At 42.3% G+C, this 17590-nt stretch overlaps 1 protein-coding gene across 5 annotated transcripts in view; it reads right to left on the reverse strand.

Annotated features, from left to right (window-relative positions):
* The window catches only part of vps13d (vacuolar protein sorting 13 homolog D), a 181853-nt gene that overhangs the window by 5526 nt on the left and 158737 nt on the right, over window positions 1-17590 (reverse strand). For all 5 annotated transcript variants that reach the window (XM_033048439.1, XM_033048438.1, XM_033048441.1 and 2 more), the window contains one exon: window positions 7645-7776. In XM_033048439.1, the coding sequence (XP_032904330.1) occupies window positions 7645-7776 (132 nt within the window). The remainder of the gene's footprint in view (window positions 1-7644; window positions 7777-17590) is intronic.

The raw sequence follows: 17590 nt of genomic DNA on the forward strand, positions 1-17590 counted from the left end.
ATAATGGTGTTGAAGACTGAGCTGCAGTCACTGAATAACATCCTGATAGAGGTGTTCTCATGGTCAAGTGATCCAGAGTTGACTGTAGTGCAAAGGACATTTTGTCCTTCAAGACCTAGTTTTTCCTGTAGTCAGATTACAGGGGGGGGTGGATTGTCTGGAAGACTGGCGTGGATGTGGGCCATTAGCAAACTTTCAAAGCACCTCATTATGATCGATGTTAGAGCTACTGGACGGTAGTCATTGAGGCAGGTCACTTTATTTGTCTCAGAGACTGGAATGATGAAGCAAATGGGGACAGAAGTGAGAGATTGAGGATGTCGTAGGTGTAGATTGGCGCATGGTTTCAGAACACGCCCAGAGATTCCATATGGGTCAGTCTCATTCTGGGAAGTTACCCTCAGGAAAACATATTTGACCACTGCCACTGGTATGTATGGGACAGAGGCAGCTGGGGTTGGGACGCATCTTGGTGAAGCTTTGCATGTTCAAAATGGATGTAAAAGGCTCATCTGGTAGGAATGCTTTGTTGCCAGAGATTGCTGCTGGGTTTGGCATGTAGCTCATGATGGTATTCAAGCCCTACCACGGTCACCTGGCATCCTCTTGCTTGAACTGAACTTCCAGCTTATTTTAGAAGTCTCTCTTGGCATCCCCGAGAGCCTAGAGGGCATCACAAATCTCAGCGAGTGTCTCTCCACTATAATTAGAAACAGGGTTCCAATTATAATGGATAAGACTGTCATAGGCCAAAGTCAACATTTTTCATCCTGTGTTCCTTGCAAGCACCACTGTGGGTTTGTACAGCCAACTCTACGATATACCAACTGAAAAGGTTGAGGAGATTTATTGGGCTTTGGTCTACTTTTAAGTCAGATCAGTTTGAGAACTCTGCGTAAACTCTCAAAGCAATCTTCTGACTCAGTCATTTTGCTTCAGAAGCGATTATGCCATCATGCCTTCTCCTACATAAATCAAATATTCCTGCTCCATTTAGGTTTGTTATTTTTCTTCTTGTGCACTCGGGTAACAGACATGGAGAATTCCCAACATGGGATATCAGCCAATATGAGCCAGCTCTCGTTCAGTGCCTTTTTCCAAGTTGTTGGACTTCAGTGACAGAAATAGCACTATGATGCACTGGCCCCATAATGAGAGCTTCTGCTCCCAATTCCACTTCCCACCACTCCCCAGTTTAGAGCCTTCATATATTGGCACGCGAGAGCATCAAACAGCAGATATGAATCAACGATACAAGGTGAGTAAATGGATTTCACGCAATGTAGACATAATGGACTGCAGATGCTCGTGTACAAAAAAGACACAAAGTACTGGAGTAATGCAACGTCTCTCAGTAACTAAGGCAGCATCTCTGGAGGACAAGAATAAGTGATGTGTTGGGTTGATCTGAGGAAAGGTGCCGACCTGAATGTTGCCTATTCCGGTTCTCCAGAGATACTGCCTGACCCGCGGAGTTACTCCAGCACTTTGTGTCTGTTTTAGGACATGTTGCCTATTATATACACCACCCAATAGTCCCTTCCAGAGAATTCAATGGAAAGGAGAATTGAGCAAGCGAATAGAGTATGACGAATTCAACATTATCCATTCACTGTTTAGTTTATTGTCATGTGTAGTACAGTGCAAAGTTGTTTTGTTCAGTGCTAAACAGTCAGTGGAAAGACTATACATGATTACAATCGAGTCGTACAGATAAATGATAAAGGGAATAACATTTAGTGCAGATAAAAGACCAGTAGCGTCTGATTAAAGATAGTCTGAGGTCTTTAATGAGGTATAGTAGCTGGTAGGATGGTTCGGTTGCCATTCAATAAAAGGATTATCCCCCAGTTATTTGTAACTTCAATATTAATTTGCCCTATCTGAAAGGATTCTCAGCTGAGAGGCAGCAGGGAGTAGGAACATCCCATCACCAGGGGATGAGTGCTGCATGCATAATCTGGCAGAGATGCCAATTTGATGAAATATAATACCAAGGCCTTGCCTGTCTCTCCAGACGGATGCTAGAGATTTTACGGCACTGTTTGAGGAGAGCAGATAATTATCTTGTTCTGGTCATTATTCCTCCTTCACGGACAATACAGAAAGCAGATTAACAGTTATGCATCTCTCTGATGATTGTAAGCTGTTGTTAAAGAGGTATTTTAGTCTCCTTTGCCCCCATAATAACAGGAAACTTGGGGGAGGGGAGGTGAAGGAGGGGATGAAATGAAGGGCACAAGGCGAGCGAGTGAGTTACACACAGAAATTGGGGGGGTGGGGGGGGAGGGGGGTGGCAGCATGTGGAGAGGACATGGGAAGGGCATGTGAGAAAAAAGAGAGAGGAAAAGGGTGATAGAGTAACTTTGTGAGATAAAACAATTGCCTTACAATAACTGCAGCATTTATTTTACACCAGAGATGCTGCCTGTCCCACTGAGTAACTCCAGCATTTTGTGTCTATCTTCGGGTTAAACCAGCATCTGCAGTTCCTTCCGGCACTTTTATTTTACCAGGTTCCACACATTACGGTCCTGGACACACAATATTTTGAAATAAATCAATATACACTGATGGGACAAACCACAATCGATGATCTGTGGTAAAGATACAGATAGATTTTAGCATGTGGTTTGAAGTTCTCACTTGGACCATGCTCTGTACTGATCGTGCTCTGTTATCTCATTGATAGTTCCAGGACCAAGGGCTGCGACAAATAGAAAATAGAACGGTAGAGCACAGAACAGGCCCTTCGGCCCACAATGTCTATGCTGATCATGATGCCAAGTTAAACCAATCTCTTCTGCCTGCATGTGATCCATATCCCTCCATTCCCTGCTTACCCGTGTGCCTATCCAAAAGCCTCGGTAATGACCCACCAACACCCCTGGCAGCGCGTTCCAGGCACCCAACCAAAAAAAAACTTGCCCCTCACTTCTCCTTTAAACCTTGCCCCCTCTAACCTTAAAGCTGTGCCCTCTAGTCCTTGACATTTCCACCCTGCAGAAAATGTTTCTGACTATTTACCCTATCAATGCCGCTCATAATTTTATATAATTATATCAGATCCCCCCTCAATCTCTGATGTTTGAAAGAAAACAATCCAAGTGAATACGCCTCTCGTTGTAGATAATACCCTCAAAACCAGGCAGCGAAAGTATAAAGAAAATGCAGATGCTGAAAATGTGAACTAAAACAGAAACTGCTGGAAATATTCAGCGGGTCAAGACGGATCTGTGGGAAAAGGAACATTTTGGGTTAGAACTGATGTGCCCGAACTGTTTAAGAAGGAACTGCAGATGCTGGAAAATCGAAGGTCGACAAAAATGCTGGAGAAACTCAGCGGGTGCAGCAGCATCTATGGAGCGAAGGAAATAGGTGACGTTTCGGGTCGAGACTCAAAACGTTTCGGGCCGCAGGGTCTCGACCCGAAACGTCGCCTATTTCCTTCGCTCCATAGGTGCTTCCTCACCCGCTATTTCTCCAGCATTTTTATCTGCCTGAACTAATGATATTTCCTGCATTTTCTGATTTGTTCTGCTGTGAATGGCCTCGCACCATTGGGATAGGGCAGGACATGTCCCTTATTATCTTAGCTGTTGATTAGAGGTGCAGTGCTGGGAAGTGTGTATGTGTGTGCGTGCATGTACTTGCTACATAATGAAGGAGGTGTGGTCTCAGCCAGTAACACTCCTCACCAGCAAGGTTATTTGAGTCCCGGAGAGCTGGGAGTTTTAGTGAAGAAAAAAAAAAAAAAAAAAAGATTAGCAAATTAACCTCTCAGCCTCAGAACGCACATCTGGAAATTAAAGCGTTTGTATTTCAGATCCAAAATGTGCGCTTGTGGTGATGGTGGGGTTTTGGGGGATGGGGTGGTGACAAGCTCCAGGAAGGTTGAGGGCAAACCCCTGAGGTAGTAGATGATAGTTTGAAACTAAAACCAAATCCACATGATGCAAACCTCTCGGTACTGTGGGATTGCCACTGCAAAGCAGAGAGCAATTACCCTGTGCTGGCTGGGAAATGAAATGCTGGCTAACATTCCACCCATCTGGAATCGATTAAGAAGAACAGTGGCTTTGCTTTCTAAACCATATGAAGGCTGGAAGCGGCAGCAACGTTAAAAAAAAAAACAAGCTTTGAAGTTTTAACTTCTTTACCAACACGGATGTTTTCAAGAGAGTTAGATTCAGCTCTTAGTGCTGACTGAATCAAGGGGTTTGGGGGAAAAGCAAGAACAGGGCACTGATTTTGGATGATCAGCCATGATTATATTGTATGGTGGTGCTGGCTCGACGGGCCGAATGCCCTACTCCTGCAGCTATTTTTCTATGTTCTCTATGTTTCTATGATTCAAAGGGCTTTGTCCTTAGTTATTACTGTATGCTCAAATAGGGTGAACAGAGAACAAATGTTGACTGTGTCGTAGTGTCGGTCAACAAGCTCGGATACAGAAGAAGCACAAGATTTCATGACAGACAGTTAGGTATAATATGTCTATAGACTGTGGCATGAATGAATGATCATCAGTGATGATTACATGAAGTAGGCATTCCAGGGTGAGGGGTATAGATCACAGCGTGTGCAGGATGGACACCTGGGCATCAGGATGTCACCTAGGCATTATTAGATACATTACTAATCAAATAAATCTTAACATGCTTACGACACTTGCTAAGAGCCAAGGCCGGGCATATGTAGCGGAACAGATCCAGTAGTTCTGTGGATCATTTCTACCAGTGTTGCAATTTACATTGAACTTCAGACGTTGCTCGAAACAGATTTCCTACAAACCTATGATGCCATTCTGCAAAAACATACATGAAGAAAAGACTGTCTCCCAATAACAGTCAGTGCAGCTGCCTCAGGTGCCAACGAAACGTACGCGCTGTCCTGAAGAGTTCAGCTTAGTTTATTGTCACGTGTACCGAGGTACAGTAAAAAGCTGTTGTTGCGTGCTACCCAGTCAGCGGAAAGACAATACATGATTACAATCGAGCCGTCCACGGTGTACAGATACAGGATAAGGGAATAACGTTTAGTGCAAGATAAAGCCAGTAAAATCCAATCAAAGATAGTCCGAGGGTCTCCACTGAGGTAGATAGGAGTTCAGGACAGCTGTCTAGTTGTGGTGGGATGGTTCAGTTGCCTGATAACAGCTGGTCAAGACCAAGGATGGTGGTCTGGAGGGAGGGGCGTGGCTGTGGAAGGGGGCAACTGTTGTGGGTTGATAGGAGTCGGGGTATCAGGCAAACCGCCAGCAGGGAGGGAGAGAGAGAGAGAGGATTGGTAGCTACAACAGTAGGATCGCTGGGCTGATGGCTTGGAAATAAATCTTTGCGTCAGAAGCCTTGAGGGGTTGAAGGATAAAAGTGATAAAACATTACTGGATGGGTCTAGGTTTATTGGAGGGTTGCAATAGAGCTTGAGGGTCATGTTGAGTGTGAGGATTGACCGGAGGATGGTGGGGTGTGGAGTGGTGTTAGGGCTGGAGCACAGGGGGTCCCAGTGAATTTAGAGAATGTGGCCCCAAGTCCAGTGTTGAACTACAAAGACCTAGTTATCCCAGGACAGTCCAAGCACAGCTGTTCCTGGGCCAAAGTGGGAGCCCCTGAGTTACTCCAGCATTTTGTGTCTATGATCCTGGGACAATATGCTCCAATGTCCTTGCAATGGCCCAAATGTAGCACTGTATGACGCAGATGCAATTGTCTTGTGTATTTACACATAATTGTATCAGAAGCACCAACATGATTCATGATACCAAGTATTCAAATTCTTAGAATGAATGCAAAACTATGGAAAAGGTTGTTTTCACATGAAACAATTACAACAAAAGCACTATGCTACCTATTTTCTAGACCATAGTTTATTGATTTCAGCAAACATTCTGTCTTCAAAAGTCCTCATTATTTTTCCAAATTCCCATCACACCAGCATTGCTACGAATAACATTTTTAGCCACCCCACAGCCCAGGCCGTTTGCCACACATCTGTAATATAGAGCAGCAATGAGAAAATCCATCATCATCACATCCCGGCCCATCTGAGCCCTCAACCAATATAGAGATAGGAAGAATGAACCTGAGGGGTTACTTTATCACACAAAGGGTGGGTGGTGGGTGTATGGAACGAGGTAGTTGAGGCAGGTACTAGTGCAACGTTTAAGATACATTTAGGCAGGTACATGGATAGGACAGGTTTAGAGGGATATGGGCCAAACACTGTCAGGTGAGGCTTGTGTAGATGGGACATGTTGGTTGGTGTGGGCAAGGTGGACTGAAGGTCCTGTTTCCACGCTGTGTGACTCTATGACTATAACTAATTCCTGGCCAGTCGCCCTCATTGCACTCTCTATAAATCCGAGGTCACTCAAAACTCTGCTGCCTAATTCCCAGTTTACATCCAATCATGTGCATGCCGACCTTTATCAGCTCCTAGTTAAGCATTATCATAATGTTAAAAACTTGTTTTCAAACCACTCCATTATCATCCTCCCTATCTCTATAATCTGTTCTAGATCATAATCATTGGTGAGATTGGCCAATTCTGACGTTTTGCTGGTCTGAGAATACAAACCTCAAAGTCTGAAATCTCATTCTTTAATCTTCCCGTCTCTCGACATTCCTTTAACAAGATCCTAGAATCTTGGTCATCCATCCTAATATGCGGTTTCATGTCATTTAAAAAAAAAAATATCTTGCTCTGTTGCTTAAGAATCTTGGGATGTTTTGCCACATTAAGTGACCTATATAAATGCTGTTGCTTTTGTTCCAGAGAAGGCATAAATCACAGCTCAGTTAAACAGATTTACAAAGTCAGTCAAAGATGTACTGTGGATTTTCTGTTTATCAATTAATTAGACATCAGGAAAAACTATGATAAAGTGTGAAACCTGTGCCAAACATAACTGAAAGTACAAGGGTGAACAAAAGTTTGCATCAACTTCTGATCATCATTTATGAAATCATAAATTCCTGTCACAGTCCATTGAAAAACAAGTGTTTTTTTTCCTCATTTTCTTAAAACTGCAGTAGAATCTGACCTGTATTTCACAGCTCCTACTTGTTCCTTTGTCACATTTTTCTTTCTTTAACTTTACTTATTATTATTATATATTATTATATAGATGGCTTATCACCCTGGCAATCCTGCCCCAGCCCATATTCCTTTCGTCCTGATGCATTGCCTCCCATACTCCCACTATATTTATATCCAATTTATATTTGTGGTGTGTGGAATTCTCTGCCTCAGAGGGCGGTGGAGGCTGGTTCTCTGGATGCTTTCAAGAGAGAGTTATAGGGATAGCGGAGTTAAGGGATATGGAGAGAAGGCAGGAACGGGATACTGATTGTGGATGATCAGCCATGATCACATTGAATGGCGGTACTGGCTCGAAGGGCTGAATAGCCAACTCCTGCACCTATTGTCTATATTCTGTACTTCCCAGTTCTGAGGAAGGGTCTTCAGTCTGAAACATTAGTTGTTATTTTTTCTAATGCTGCCCGACCTGCTGAGTGTCCCAGCATTTTGTGTTTTTATTTCAGGTTTCCAGCATCTGCAGTTCGTTGATTTACAAATGTATTATGGTGTCCAAGACAAAATAATTTTGTTTAAGTAACAGAATAAATGATGTTGACTTACAATTCAGCCTGAATGTTGTCAGTCACTCTGAAGAGCTGTTCCTGCCCGTCTGCTTGTTTGTCCGAGTAGCAGGGCAGGAGACCATGAGGACCGATACAACAACGGGGCTTTCGACTTCTCTGGTTAAGCATCCTGGTTGGAACATAAGAATTAAGATAGTTAGGAAAACATTTCCAACAGCAGAAATTGATATTTTCAAGTTATCGTAAGTTCATAAGTGATAGGAGCAGAATTAGGTAATTCGGCCAATCAACTCTGCCATTCAATTATGGCTAATCTACCTCTCCCTCTCAACCCCATTCTCCTGCCTTCTCTCCATATCTCCTGATACCCGTACTAATCAAGAAAGTCAACTTAAAGATTTGTATTATTCATCGAAGCTTCACTGTGGATGTTCTATATTGCAGTGCTCAACTGATATATGGATTTCCAACCAGAGAACATAAAAATATCTTAGATACACAATTATAAATAGGGGAAAGCCACTGAGGGATCAGTCGGAGGGTAGATAATTACATGTTACACCACTCTCATTTATCCAGGAGAACTTGGTTGCTTCATCAAATCTGATTTTCCCAATATCAATAATTCCCCACAATTCCACCACGCACCCACTCTAAGGGGTGTCTTGGCCCACAACGTCACCTATTCCTTTTCTCCAGAGATGCTGCCTGACCTGCCGAGTTACTCCAGCATCTTGTATCTATCCCACTGTTGCCCCTTCTTCATTTTTGTAATGATTAGCAGTCTAAGTATAGAAAAAGACAATCAAATCGCAGAAAAGAGAGAGAAAAGCCATTCCATATTTGTTTACGTCACTGGTCAAGATGAGGGAACAAAAACAATTACTCTGTTCGGGTGAAAACCAGGCACCAAAACTGTGGATTAAGATTCATTCTTCTGTCTGTTTGGCAGACCAGAGGCGTCTGACAAAGTTCTCCAGTTGGAACATAGAACCGGCATATGAATTGAATACTCACAAATATACCATTGCCATATTATTCATCGTACAGTCAATCTGTAAGCATGCTGCTGCTTCTACCCATATTCTCCAATAGCATAACCTTTCTCTTCATATACTTACAATAATGTTTGCAGCAAGTTGAGCATTTGTTATACGGAACTTTTTTTAAATATCAGTCTCCGACACATTTTCACCTTTCATTGACATTCCTTAGCTTTAAATTGCTTTCAGATATTCATCTATCTCTACCTAGCCATTTTCACAGTGTTGATGGTAAGTTAATCCCTATCCCAATAAGCTCGTGCAAGAAAGATCATCAAACTTTTCTCACGGCACTGATCGCAGTGAAGTGAACTATGAGGATTATAATGGACTGTAGGAAGGAACACGGAAGCAGGTAGACTGGTAGATGACATATAACATAGAAAAGGATAAGTAATATGTTTTCGTAGGAGGAACTAGGAGTGGCAACTTAAACCAGAGAGGACATTTCTAAAAAGAATACACAAAGTCATCTGGAGGGATTTGTGCTTTGGTTATGGGGAATTGCTGGGCAGATTGAGCAAATAATCAAATAAACACTTGGCATCTTAAGGGTCTGTCCCACTTACGTGATTTTTTTCGGCGACTGCCGGCACCTGTCATAGTCGCAGCAGGTCACCGAAAATTTTCAACATGTTGAAAATCCAGCGGCGACCAGAAAAAGGTACGAGTCTTATGGGCGATACTCACGACCATACAGGAGCTTGTATGTTCGTGAGTAGCCAAAAAAAAATTGCGTAAGTGGGACAGGCCCTTTAGTCTACAAAAGAGGCACGGGTAGAAGAGTACGAATGAGGTGCAGGTAGAAGACATTTACTAAAATGATTCCAAGGGCAAGTAACTTTAGTAATGTGGCCAGAATGGAGAGGCTGCAATTATTCTCCCTGGAACAGTTGAGGAACTAAAAGATATATTTTAAAAGGATTGAAGTTGTAAGCAGAGTAAATAGAAACAGTTCTCATTGATGGATCCCCCAGCTCATGCATCTGCAAGTTCTGCACGTATAGTTCAGTTTAGCTTATTGCAGGAGTATGGGCAGCAGATGGAGAAAAGCATTGGTTGAATAGAGCTAGTCCAGACTTGGCAGGACGAATGGCCTCCTTCCCTGATGCAACTTTTCTTTGAACCAGAATGAAAACGACAGCAAAAATGGGTGAAAGTGGGCAGGAAAAAAATATAAAGAGAAGGCAAAGAAAGCATAGAAGGTGAAAAGACACCAAACACAGAATTTAAAACAATAAATAAAACAAAAACCTAATGCCATACTAAACAAGAGGAATGAAAATAAGCAACTTAATTAGAAGTCAAAAATACCACACATAATAAAAAGGAAACTTGCCTTTAGAAAATTAAGTGCTTAAGACAGAACCCAGCTGGCTTTTGGGGAAATTACAGTGTTTTTTACTCAAAGGTCTTTCCAGACATTTAAATTAACACCCCATGGAAGTCTGTCCACAATTGCCTGCGAGACCTGCATTTCTGCTCTCTTTTCAACAGCGTCTCAGGAGTGAAGAAATCACAGTGTGGCTCTTGGAGGAAGGTTTTACACATTAGCCCACCCTGGTTGGGTTAGAATTGCCAGCACCATATGTAGTTGCATCTGGTTTTTAGACATTTCCTTGGACTATCTGGAAATGTTCTCCTGCCTGCTAAGTGGTCAGGTACCCAGGTTAATCATTGTGCTTGTTGTGTGTGTGAGGAGTTAACTTCTCCAACATTTCCGCAGTGCTCCGACATCTTGGAAATTCTGAAGTTGATTAGCTGGAAAGTTAGAAGGAAAAGTGAAGTTAAACACCTCTGTTACAACTCAGAGTGAAGGGAGTTTATGGTTTTAAGTCCAACAGCCACAGCTGTGGGCTGGAACAGGAGCAGCTGGACAGACATGTTGAAAGACTGATGAGATACAAGAACAAATGCCTTATTGATTTTCAGAAAGGCTGAATGAACACTGTACAGCTTTGTACGAGAACATATGGGGCTCAGTGCAGGAACTAGCACTTTCTAGGGTTAACAGTCAAGGTGGTGTATGCAAGTCTTCAGTTTTTTGTTAAAAACCTGCCATTGCTTGCAAATCATCGTGGGAGTAGCTCATTGGGTGGAGAAACCAAGCCCCAGCCATAGATCCAATGTAGTACACAGGTCAGCTGAACGCCCAAACTCAGAGTATCTGACACATGAACATTGCCAATAAGGAGCATTCATTCATTACAGAAAATGGACACAAAATGCTGGAGTAACTCAGCGGGACAGGCAGCATCTCTGGAGAGAAGGAAAAGGGGATGGAGGTTTCGGGTCTAGGCCAGTCTCAAGAAGGGCCTTGACCCGAAACATCTGTCACCCATTCCTTCTCTCCAGAGATGCTGCCTGTTCCACTGAGTTACTCCAATATTTTGTGTCAATCTTCGGTGTAAACCAGCATCTGTAGTTCCTTCCCATACCATTCATTAGACACACAGTTCTATACATGGCATATCTTTTCAGAGAATTAATGCACATATAATATCACCGGTTGTAATAAACAAACACAAAAGGACAAATGGCCTCTCATTCCCATGCCATTGCTGGGGCCTGCATGTTCTAATTTATTCACTCATAAATATCAGCATCACTGACTTAATTGTCCATTCCCAATTGCCTTGAAAAGTGGCTGAGTCATTTTCCAGCAGTTCCTGTTAAAGCAGAGTGGACTGTAGTGAGCAGTACACACACATCAGGTGGATTAAGGGCAGACTTTCTTCCTGAAAGGATGCTAGTGAACCAGGTGATTTTTTTAATGACCATCCATTATGTAGTTTCATGGACACTTTTAACTGAATGAGCTTTGCACAAAAAAAAATCAAGTTTCAATTCCCCACCTTTTAGGTCTTGTTTAGTTTAGAGATGCAGCGCGGAAACAAGCCCTTCGACCCACCGAGTCCACCTCGACCAGCGATCCCGATACACTAGCACCATCCTACACATTAGGGACAATTTACAACTGAAGCCAATTAACCTACAAATCTGTACATCTTTGGAGTGTGGGAGGAAACCGGAGCACTCGGAGAAAACCCACGTGGTCACGGGGAGAAACTACAAACTCTGTACAGACAGCACCCGAAGTCAGGATGGAACCCGAGTCTCTGGCGCTGTAAGGCAGCAACTCTACCGCTGTGCCACTGCGCCACCCTTGGTTGGTGTTGGCAACACTAAATGTAGTATGTAGCATTATTAGTTTGACTCCAGCAATCATTCAACTGAAGCTAGTAGAACCAATTTTACATGCAAGATTCAGCATGCTGCTGCTACACCTACAGATAGTGCATTCAGTCCCTTGCACTAGGTGTGAAAATGTGAGGTGTATGCATGTCTGCTTACCTCTGCCAATCAGTAGCCATGGCCTCCTCATTCTAATTGCTAGTACACATCAAAGATACTAGAGCAAGATCTTCTACGATCTTTGGTACACATCTACCATGCCAGCCTGCAAAGTTAGAATTTCAGGCTGCAGATTTGTAAAGGTTGCTCTGCAGGTTTGTTGCCTGGTTAATGTACGATACGCCTGAACCTATTAGCAATTTGATAAATGTGCAAATCAATGTAAAATTAGTTGCACACACAGAGTAATCATATTTTGGATGTTCAGCTATGATTCACCTGTTTGGAGGCTGCAATACATTTTAATTATGTGGCTTCATGGAGAAAAAAACCCTCAAATTTCTGATCCAAGGGACCTGGCACCCTGTTTTATACTCCTTTATAAAGCATTATGGTGTTAATTTCTCTTTGACCTTTGACTACCTTTCTCAGAAGCTGTTGATCATGCTTTATTATGTTGAATGAACACTCTCTGGAATCCTATCCTTTACTATCCAGCCAGATATTTTTTCTTAAGAAATTCCAGACCTGTGAATTTAGCTACAGTGCTATTTATAGTTTTACTTTTAAAGCCTGTGCTAATTCCCTATGTTTTTATTAATTTTAACAGCAAAACGGATACGTCACGTTTCGGATCAGGACCCATTTCTACTGCAGTCTGAAGAAGGGTCCTGACCCGAAACGTCACCCATCCATTTTCTCCAGAGATGTCGCCTGACCCGCTGAGTTACTCCAGCACTTTGTGTCCACCTTTTCCATGATAGATGCTGACTGACCCACTGACTTTTTCCAGCCGTTCTTTTTTTCCCTCTCCAGATTCAAGCATCAGCAGTCTCTTGTGCCTTCCTTTAAACACAATGGATTTTATTCTATATGCTCCCTTTAAATCCACCTCTTTCATTGGAAAATGTATTATACTACTGTGCAAAATCTAAAGTGTGGTGGGGTATTCATGGGAATACGATCTAATAGTCTGAAAACTCTGCCAATTTGGCACTAACAAAACCCTAAGGATTCTGTATAAAGAATCGTGAACCGTTCTGTCTTAATTAGCCTTCCTTCCAATCTGAAGAGGAGGATAAGACATGCCAGCAATAAAAATTCAAGTAACTAAGCACCATTTTTGGATTTGTGTTAGGTGAGATACATGAATTTAGACACAAAAATAAGGTATCAGCAAAAGTTGTCTAATTCTGTTCATGTGGTATTTGAGAATGAAGCAGTAAGAGTTATAACTCAATAGGTGACGTTTCAAGTCAAGACCCTTCTTCACCTATTCCTTTTCTCCAGAGATGCTGCCTGGCCCGTTGAGTTACTCCAGCTTTTTGGGTCTACCTCCGGTTTAAACCAGCTTCTGCAGTTCCTTCCTACACAGAGTTATAATTGACGTTGTTTTATCAGTCACTGGTTTCAAAGTTATATCATGGAACTCAAATTGCTTTTAGAGTTACTTCAGTAAAGATGCTCGGTTATTTAAAATAACAGCTTTGCCAAATTCAGGCAATGGAATTTGACACAAGTGTTAGATATTGCAAGGATAGTCACACAGAAAGGTCACACACAGGTCGAAGTGTGGAGCTGGCACGAATGGCTTACTGCAGGGTGAGACAAGATTCAATTAGAGGTGGCATCCTTCAGGGAACTTCTTTGATCTGCGCAAGATCAGTGATTTGCTAGTCACTGCGCATCAACAATGAGGGATGTCCAATAAGCACATTACTTATTGTTCGTTGGTTGAAAACTATATTAGCACAAGGGAAGCCTGTTAGGAATAAACAATCACAAAACACGAGACAATGGGCCTTATTGCATGAAAGCAGTGTTAAGTGTAAGAGTGCAAGGGTTACTTGTGGCCCCAGCAGTGTGCGTTACTTATGGAGTGAGGGGGTTAAGTAGGACACAGATTCTCTTTTGTGTGTAAACTCTTGGACGAAGTCTGCTTACTCATTGGGTCCTGCCCACCGTGCGTTCAGCTCTGCTACACGCCTAACGACATGGTTCAGCAGACGGTCAACATCAACCCTGGCCACTGGCCAGCCTGCAATCAGTGGGACAAATACTCCCTTTCATATTGCTTGTGTGGCTCATATTCTCCATTTTCCACATGCCTGTTGGATTTAGCGAGCAGTAAGTAAAACACAGCATTCCTGGGCCGGCCAGCAACACGCGGGCCTCCTTTTGTTAGTCTGGTGAGGCAGCCCTATTCTGTGGGCTGCGAGAGTGTTAGTTCAGCCAAGGGACTGTTTTCTCCAAATGGAAATCAGGCGAGTTCAGCGGGAGGCCACGAAGGCAGGCAGGTCCCACACAGCATCAGCCGCAACTTCGAAATGCCCCCCACACTGTCCAAAGTCGTGCGGAAGCTGTTTCTGTACTGGCTGCTCCAGTATAGTCTGATCTTCCTCGCCCTTGAGTGCCATCCCGACTGATCCATTCTGCCGACCGGCAGTGAGCGGTGTCTCCAGTGGAGATCTCCTTCACAGAACTCATCCCTCGTTAGATCAGGGAGCTGGGCTGGAGAGTACTGCACCAGAACAGTGCTGAGCTACATGTTTATATGTTGGCATTCAAGGACTCCCAGGCTGCCTGCCATTTATGTGGTGGAGTCCGTATTTGGTGTATAAACGGAATGGGAGAATCTGGCAGCCCCTCTTTTAGTATTTGAAGAGGCTTATCCTCAGGTTTTTGCTTCCACTCCAGCCTCACTCTCCTGATGTATAGAAAACAACTGCAGATGCTGGTTCAAACTGAAGATCGACACAAAAAACTGGAGTAACTCAGCAGGTCAGGCAGCATCTCTGGAGAAAAGGAATATGTGATTTTTCAAGTCGAGACCATGCTTCAAATGTCACCTATTCCTTCTCTCCAGAGATGCTGCCTGACCCACTGAGTTACTCCAGTTTTTTGTGTCTCTCTCCCCTCTCGTGATGTCAGGCCATTTGATTAGCTCAGAACTATTATTATTGCACTATATGTTATTTATTGAACTTTTTCTTTTTTTTCTCTTCCCTTGTTATGTACTATGTTTACATATTCACATATTCTGTTGTGCTGCAGCAAGTAAGAATTTCATTGTCCCATCCGAGACACATGACAATAAAACACTCTTGACTAGCTTTCAGAGCTTCTCTGCTTTTTATTCATTGTTGCTCTGTCATGTTCACTGCTCTACATCTCAATTTAAAATCAATCACAAACCATTCTAGGTAGGCTAGTCAGAGAACAGGGGCCTGTTATTCAATAAAATACTTCAGCACTTAATTGTTCATTTTGCTTAAAACAATTATCAAAAATGTGGAAAGGAAAATATTATAAAATCAATACCTAAGTTGAGTCTCGTGATTTAAGACACTTCTTAAAAGCACTGCAGTATTCTGTGACATGAACTAGTTTTGCTAGATGCTGAAATAAACCAAATTATTCTCTCGCTCCTGAGGAAATAATTCATGGGTGCTGACAAACATCAGTAGCTTTGCCTAAGTTGCCATTTCTCTCATACACACGTAGAAAGTGATTACTGACACGTTAGTGGACGAGGCTATGTTAAATTTGAGCCTGGTTCTGTCCTCAGCAAAAAACAGTTAGGCAGCTACCAGCAACACTGTCAACCATATTAACTTATAGGAGTTACTGATTCTAACACTGCATAGGTACTTTCTGAACTAACCTCACATCAATATGGAGGAGCTGATTAAAGCTCCTGCTTGATGAAACAATTGAATTTTAATGTTGTTTCATCTTGATGAATGATGAAATAAATGCAGATTGTATGAGCTGCACTCAACAACTTTCAAACATGTTTTTCTTCCATTGTCTTGGGTAGAGAAAGATCAGCAAAGCAAATCTAATCTAAAGTGACGCATGTGATTTTATTGGGGTACAAGTCCAATGGTAGGTTTGGGTCGCCAGTATCTCAGCCAAATGGTCAATCAGCAAACTAATCTATTGCAGGGACAATGAAAATGCTGGACGCAGCAAATCAGACAACATCTGTGGAGGGAGATAAAGGGTTAATGTTTCAAGACAAAGGCCCGTAATCAGAGGGGGCATTGCAATGACGCTTCATTTCACCACTTCCTCACTAACATCATCAGGCAGGGATTAGAAGCTGTAATTTCAGAGCTCTGATGAAGGGTCATTGACTTAAAACCACATGCTGGATTGGGCTCGCTGCTGGCTGTCTTCTTGCTGGTGAAACTGAAGATCAGATGCCATTGCATCCAAGCTCTTGTTCCAACCCTGGACTCACCACCCAGCCCAGCAGCAGAACAATGACACAATACAAAGGGATTTGAATGGCTTTGCATCTGTTCCTCTACTTCACACTAACCAAGACTGGCTTATGTAGTGTGAACCCAGTGGTCACTTGAATAGGGTCACGAACGCTGTGCAAAAAGGACAGTGCAAATAAATGGTTTATATTTCTAGTTTCTAGGACTTTAATTTTTATTTTAAGTTAAATTATTCAAGCCTATGTTGATTGTTTTTAAAAAAAAATAACTCTGATTATCAAGAGACATTTAAAAACCGTTCAAGAGCTTTTGACAACAAAGGGGTATTAAAAATCCATAAGGGCATTACTTCAGGAGCTGCTGGCAAGACTCAGTCATCACTTTGTGGGTGGACCGTCAGTATAGAAGATTATTGTTCGATGGCCACTCCATACCTGTGCTTGTGTGCCAAATCTATTATAAGGAACTCCATACTCTGTGCTTCATGTATGCCGCCTCACCTGCTGAGTATTTCCGATTTTTATTTCAGAAACCATGTTTGGCTGATTTTCCTCACCTTAACCTTAGGTCAAATAGGCTGATGACGATCAACCCATTATTGTTCTAGTTCATTTCAAAAACACACTGTTAAGGATGTAGAGATATTTTTGGTTCAGCCAAATGTTAACTTTATAAAACAAACCATTAAGCAGCCAAGCTTTTTCTCCATTCTTGTGATATTTTCTTAGGATTTCCACACTGCTAATCTTTTGCCATAGAAACTGTAGAGAATGACCTTGTTCACACAAGTCGTGCTTGGTTATAAGGTTTTCACTGTATGAATTCTATTAGCAGTCACACATTTTCCCTGCTTCAATCTTTCTTATGACAGACTACACTACTCAACAAGCGTACAACAAAATCTACTCCACTGTAAAATAATAGAATAGCCACTCTAAAAGGAATTGAGGGTGGATTCTGATTATGAAGAAAGCTTTGTCCCATACCATTATTACATGTAAAGTAAATACTTTGCACGTTCAGAGATGTTTGGCCTCAGCAGAGACTAAATCAGAGCCTTCAAAAGTAAAAGTGGGGAGGAACAAAACCTTCTGTAACTAATCTTGCATTAGCAATGGGGAGTTGGGGTGGAATATAGAGGTTTAGAAATAGTGTCCATTGAATATCTTGGCTTGTTTTTGTTGTAAGTGTAGGATAATGTATAATGAGGCAAATGGCTAAGTTTGATAAATATTTTTTTGTGCTATGTTCCCTAATGCAGAAAGCATGACGGATGAAAGTCTAGCAGGTTAAATGCTCTCCAGAAGGCACACATAGATAAAACTCAAGATCTGACTTTTAGATTGTTACTATACTG

The sequence above is a fragment of the Amblyraja radiata genome, chromosome 31, assembly GCF_010909765.2.
Source record: "Amblyraja radiata isolate CabotCenter1 chromosome 31, sAmbRad1.1.pri, whole genome shotgun sequence".
Taxonomy (NCBI): Eukaryota; Metazoa; Chordata; class Chondrichthyes; order Rajiformes; family Rajidae; genus Amblyraja; species Amblyraja radiata.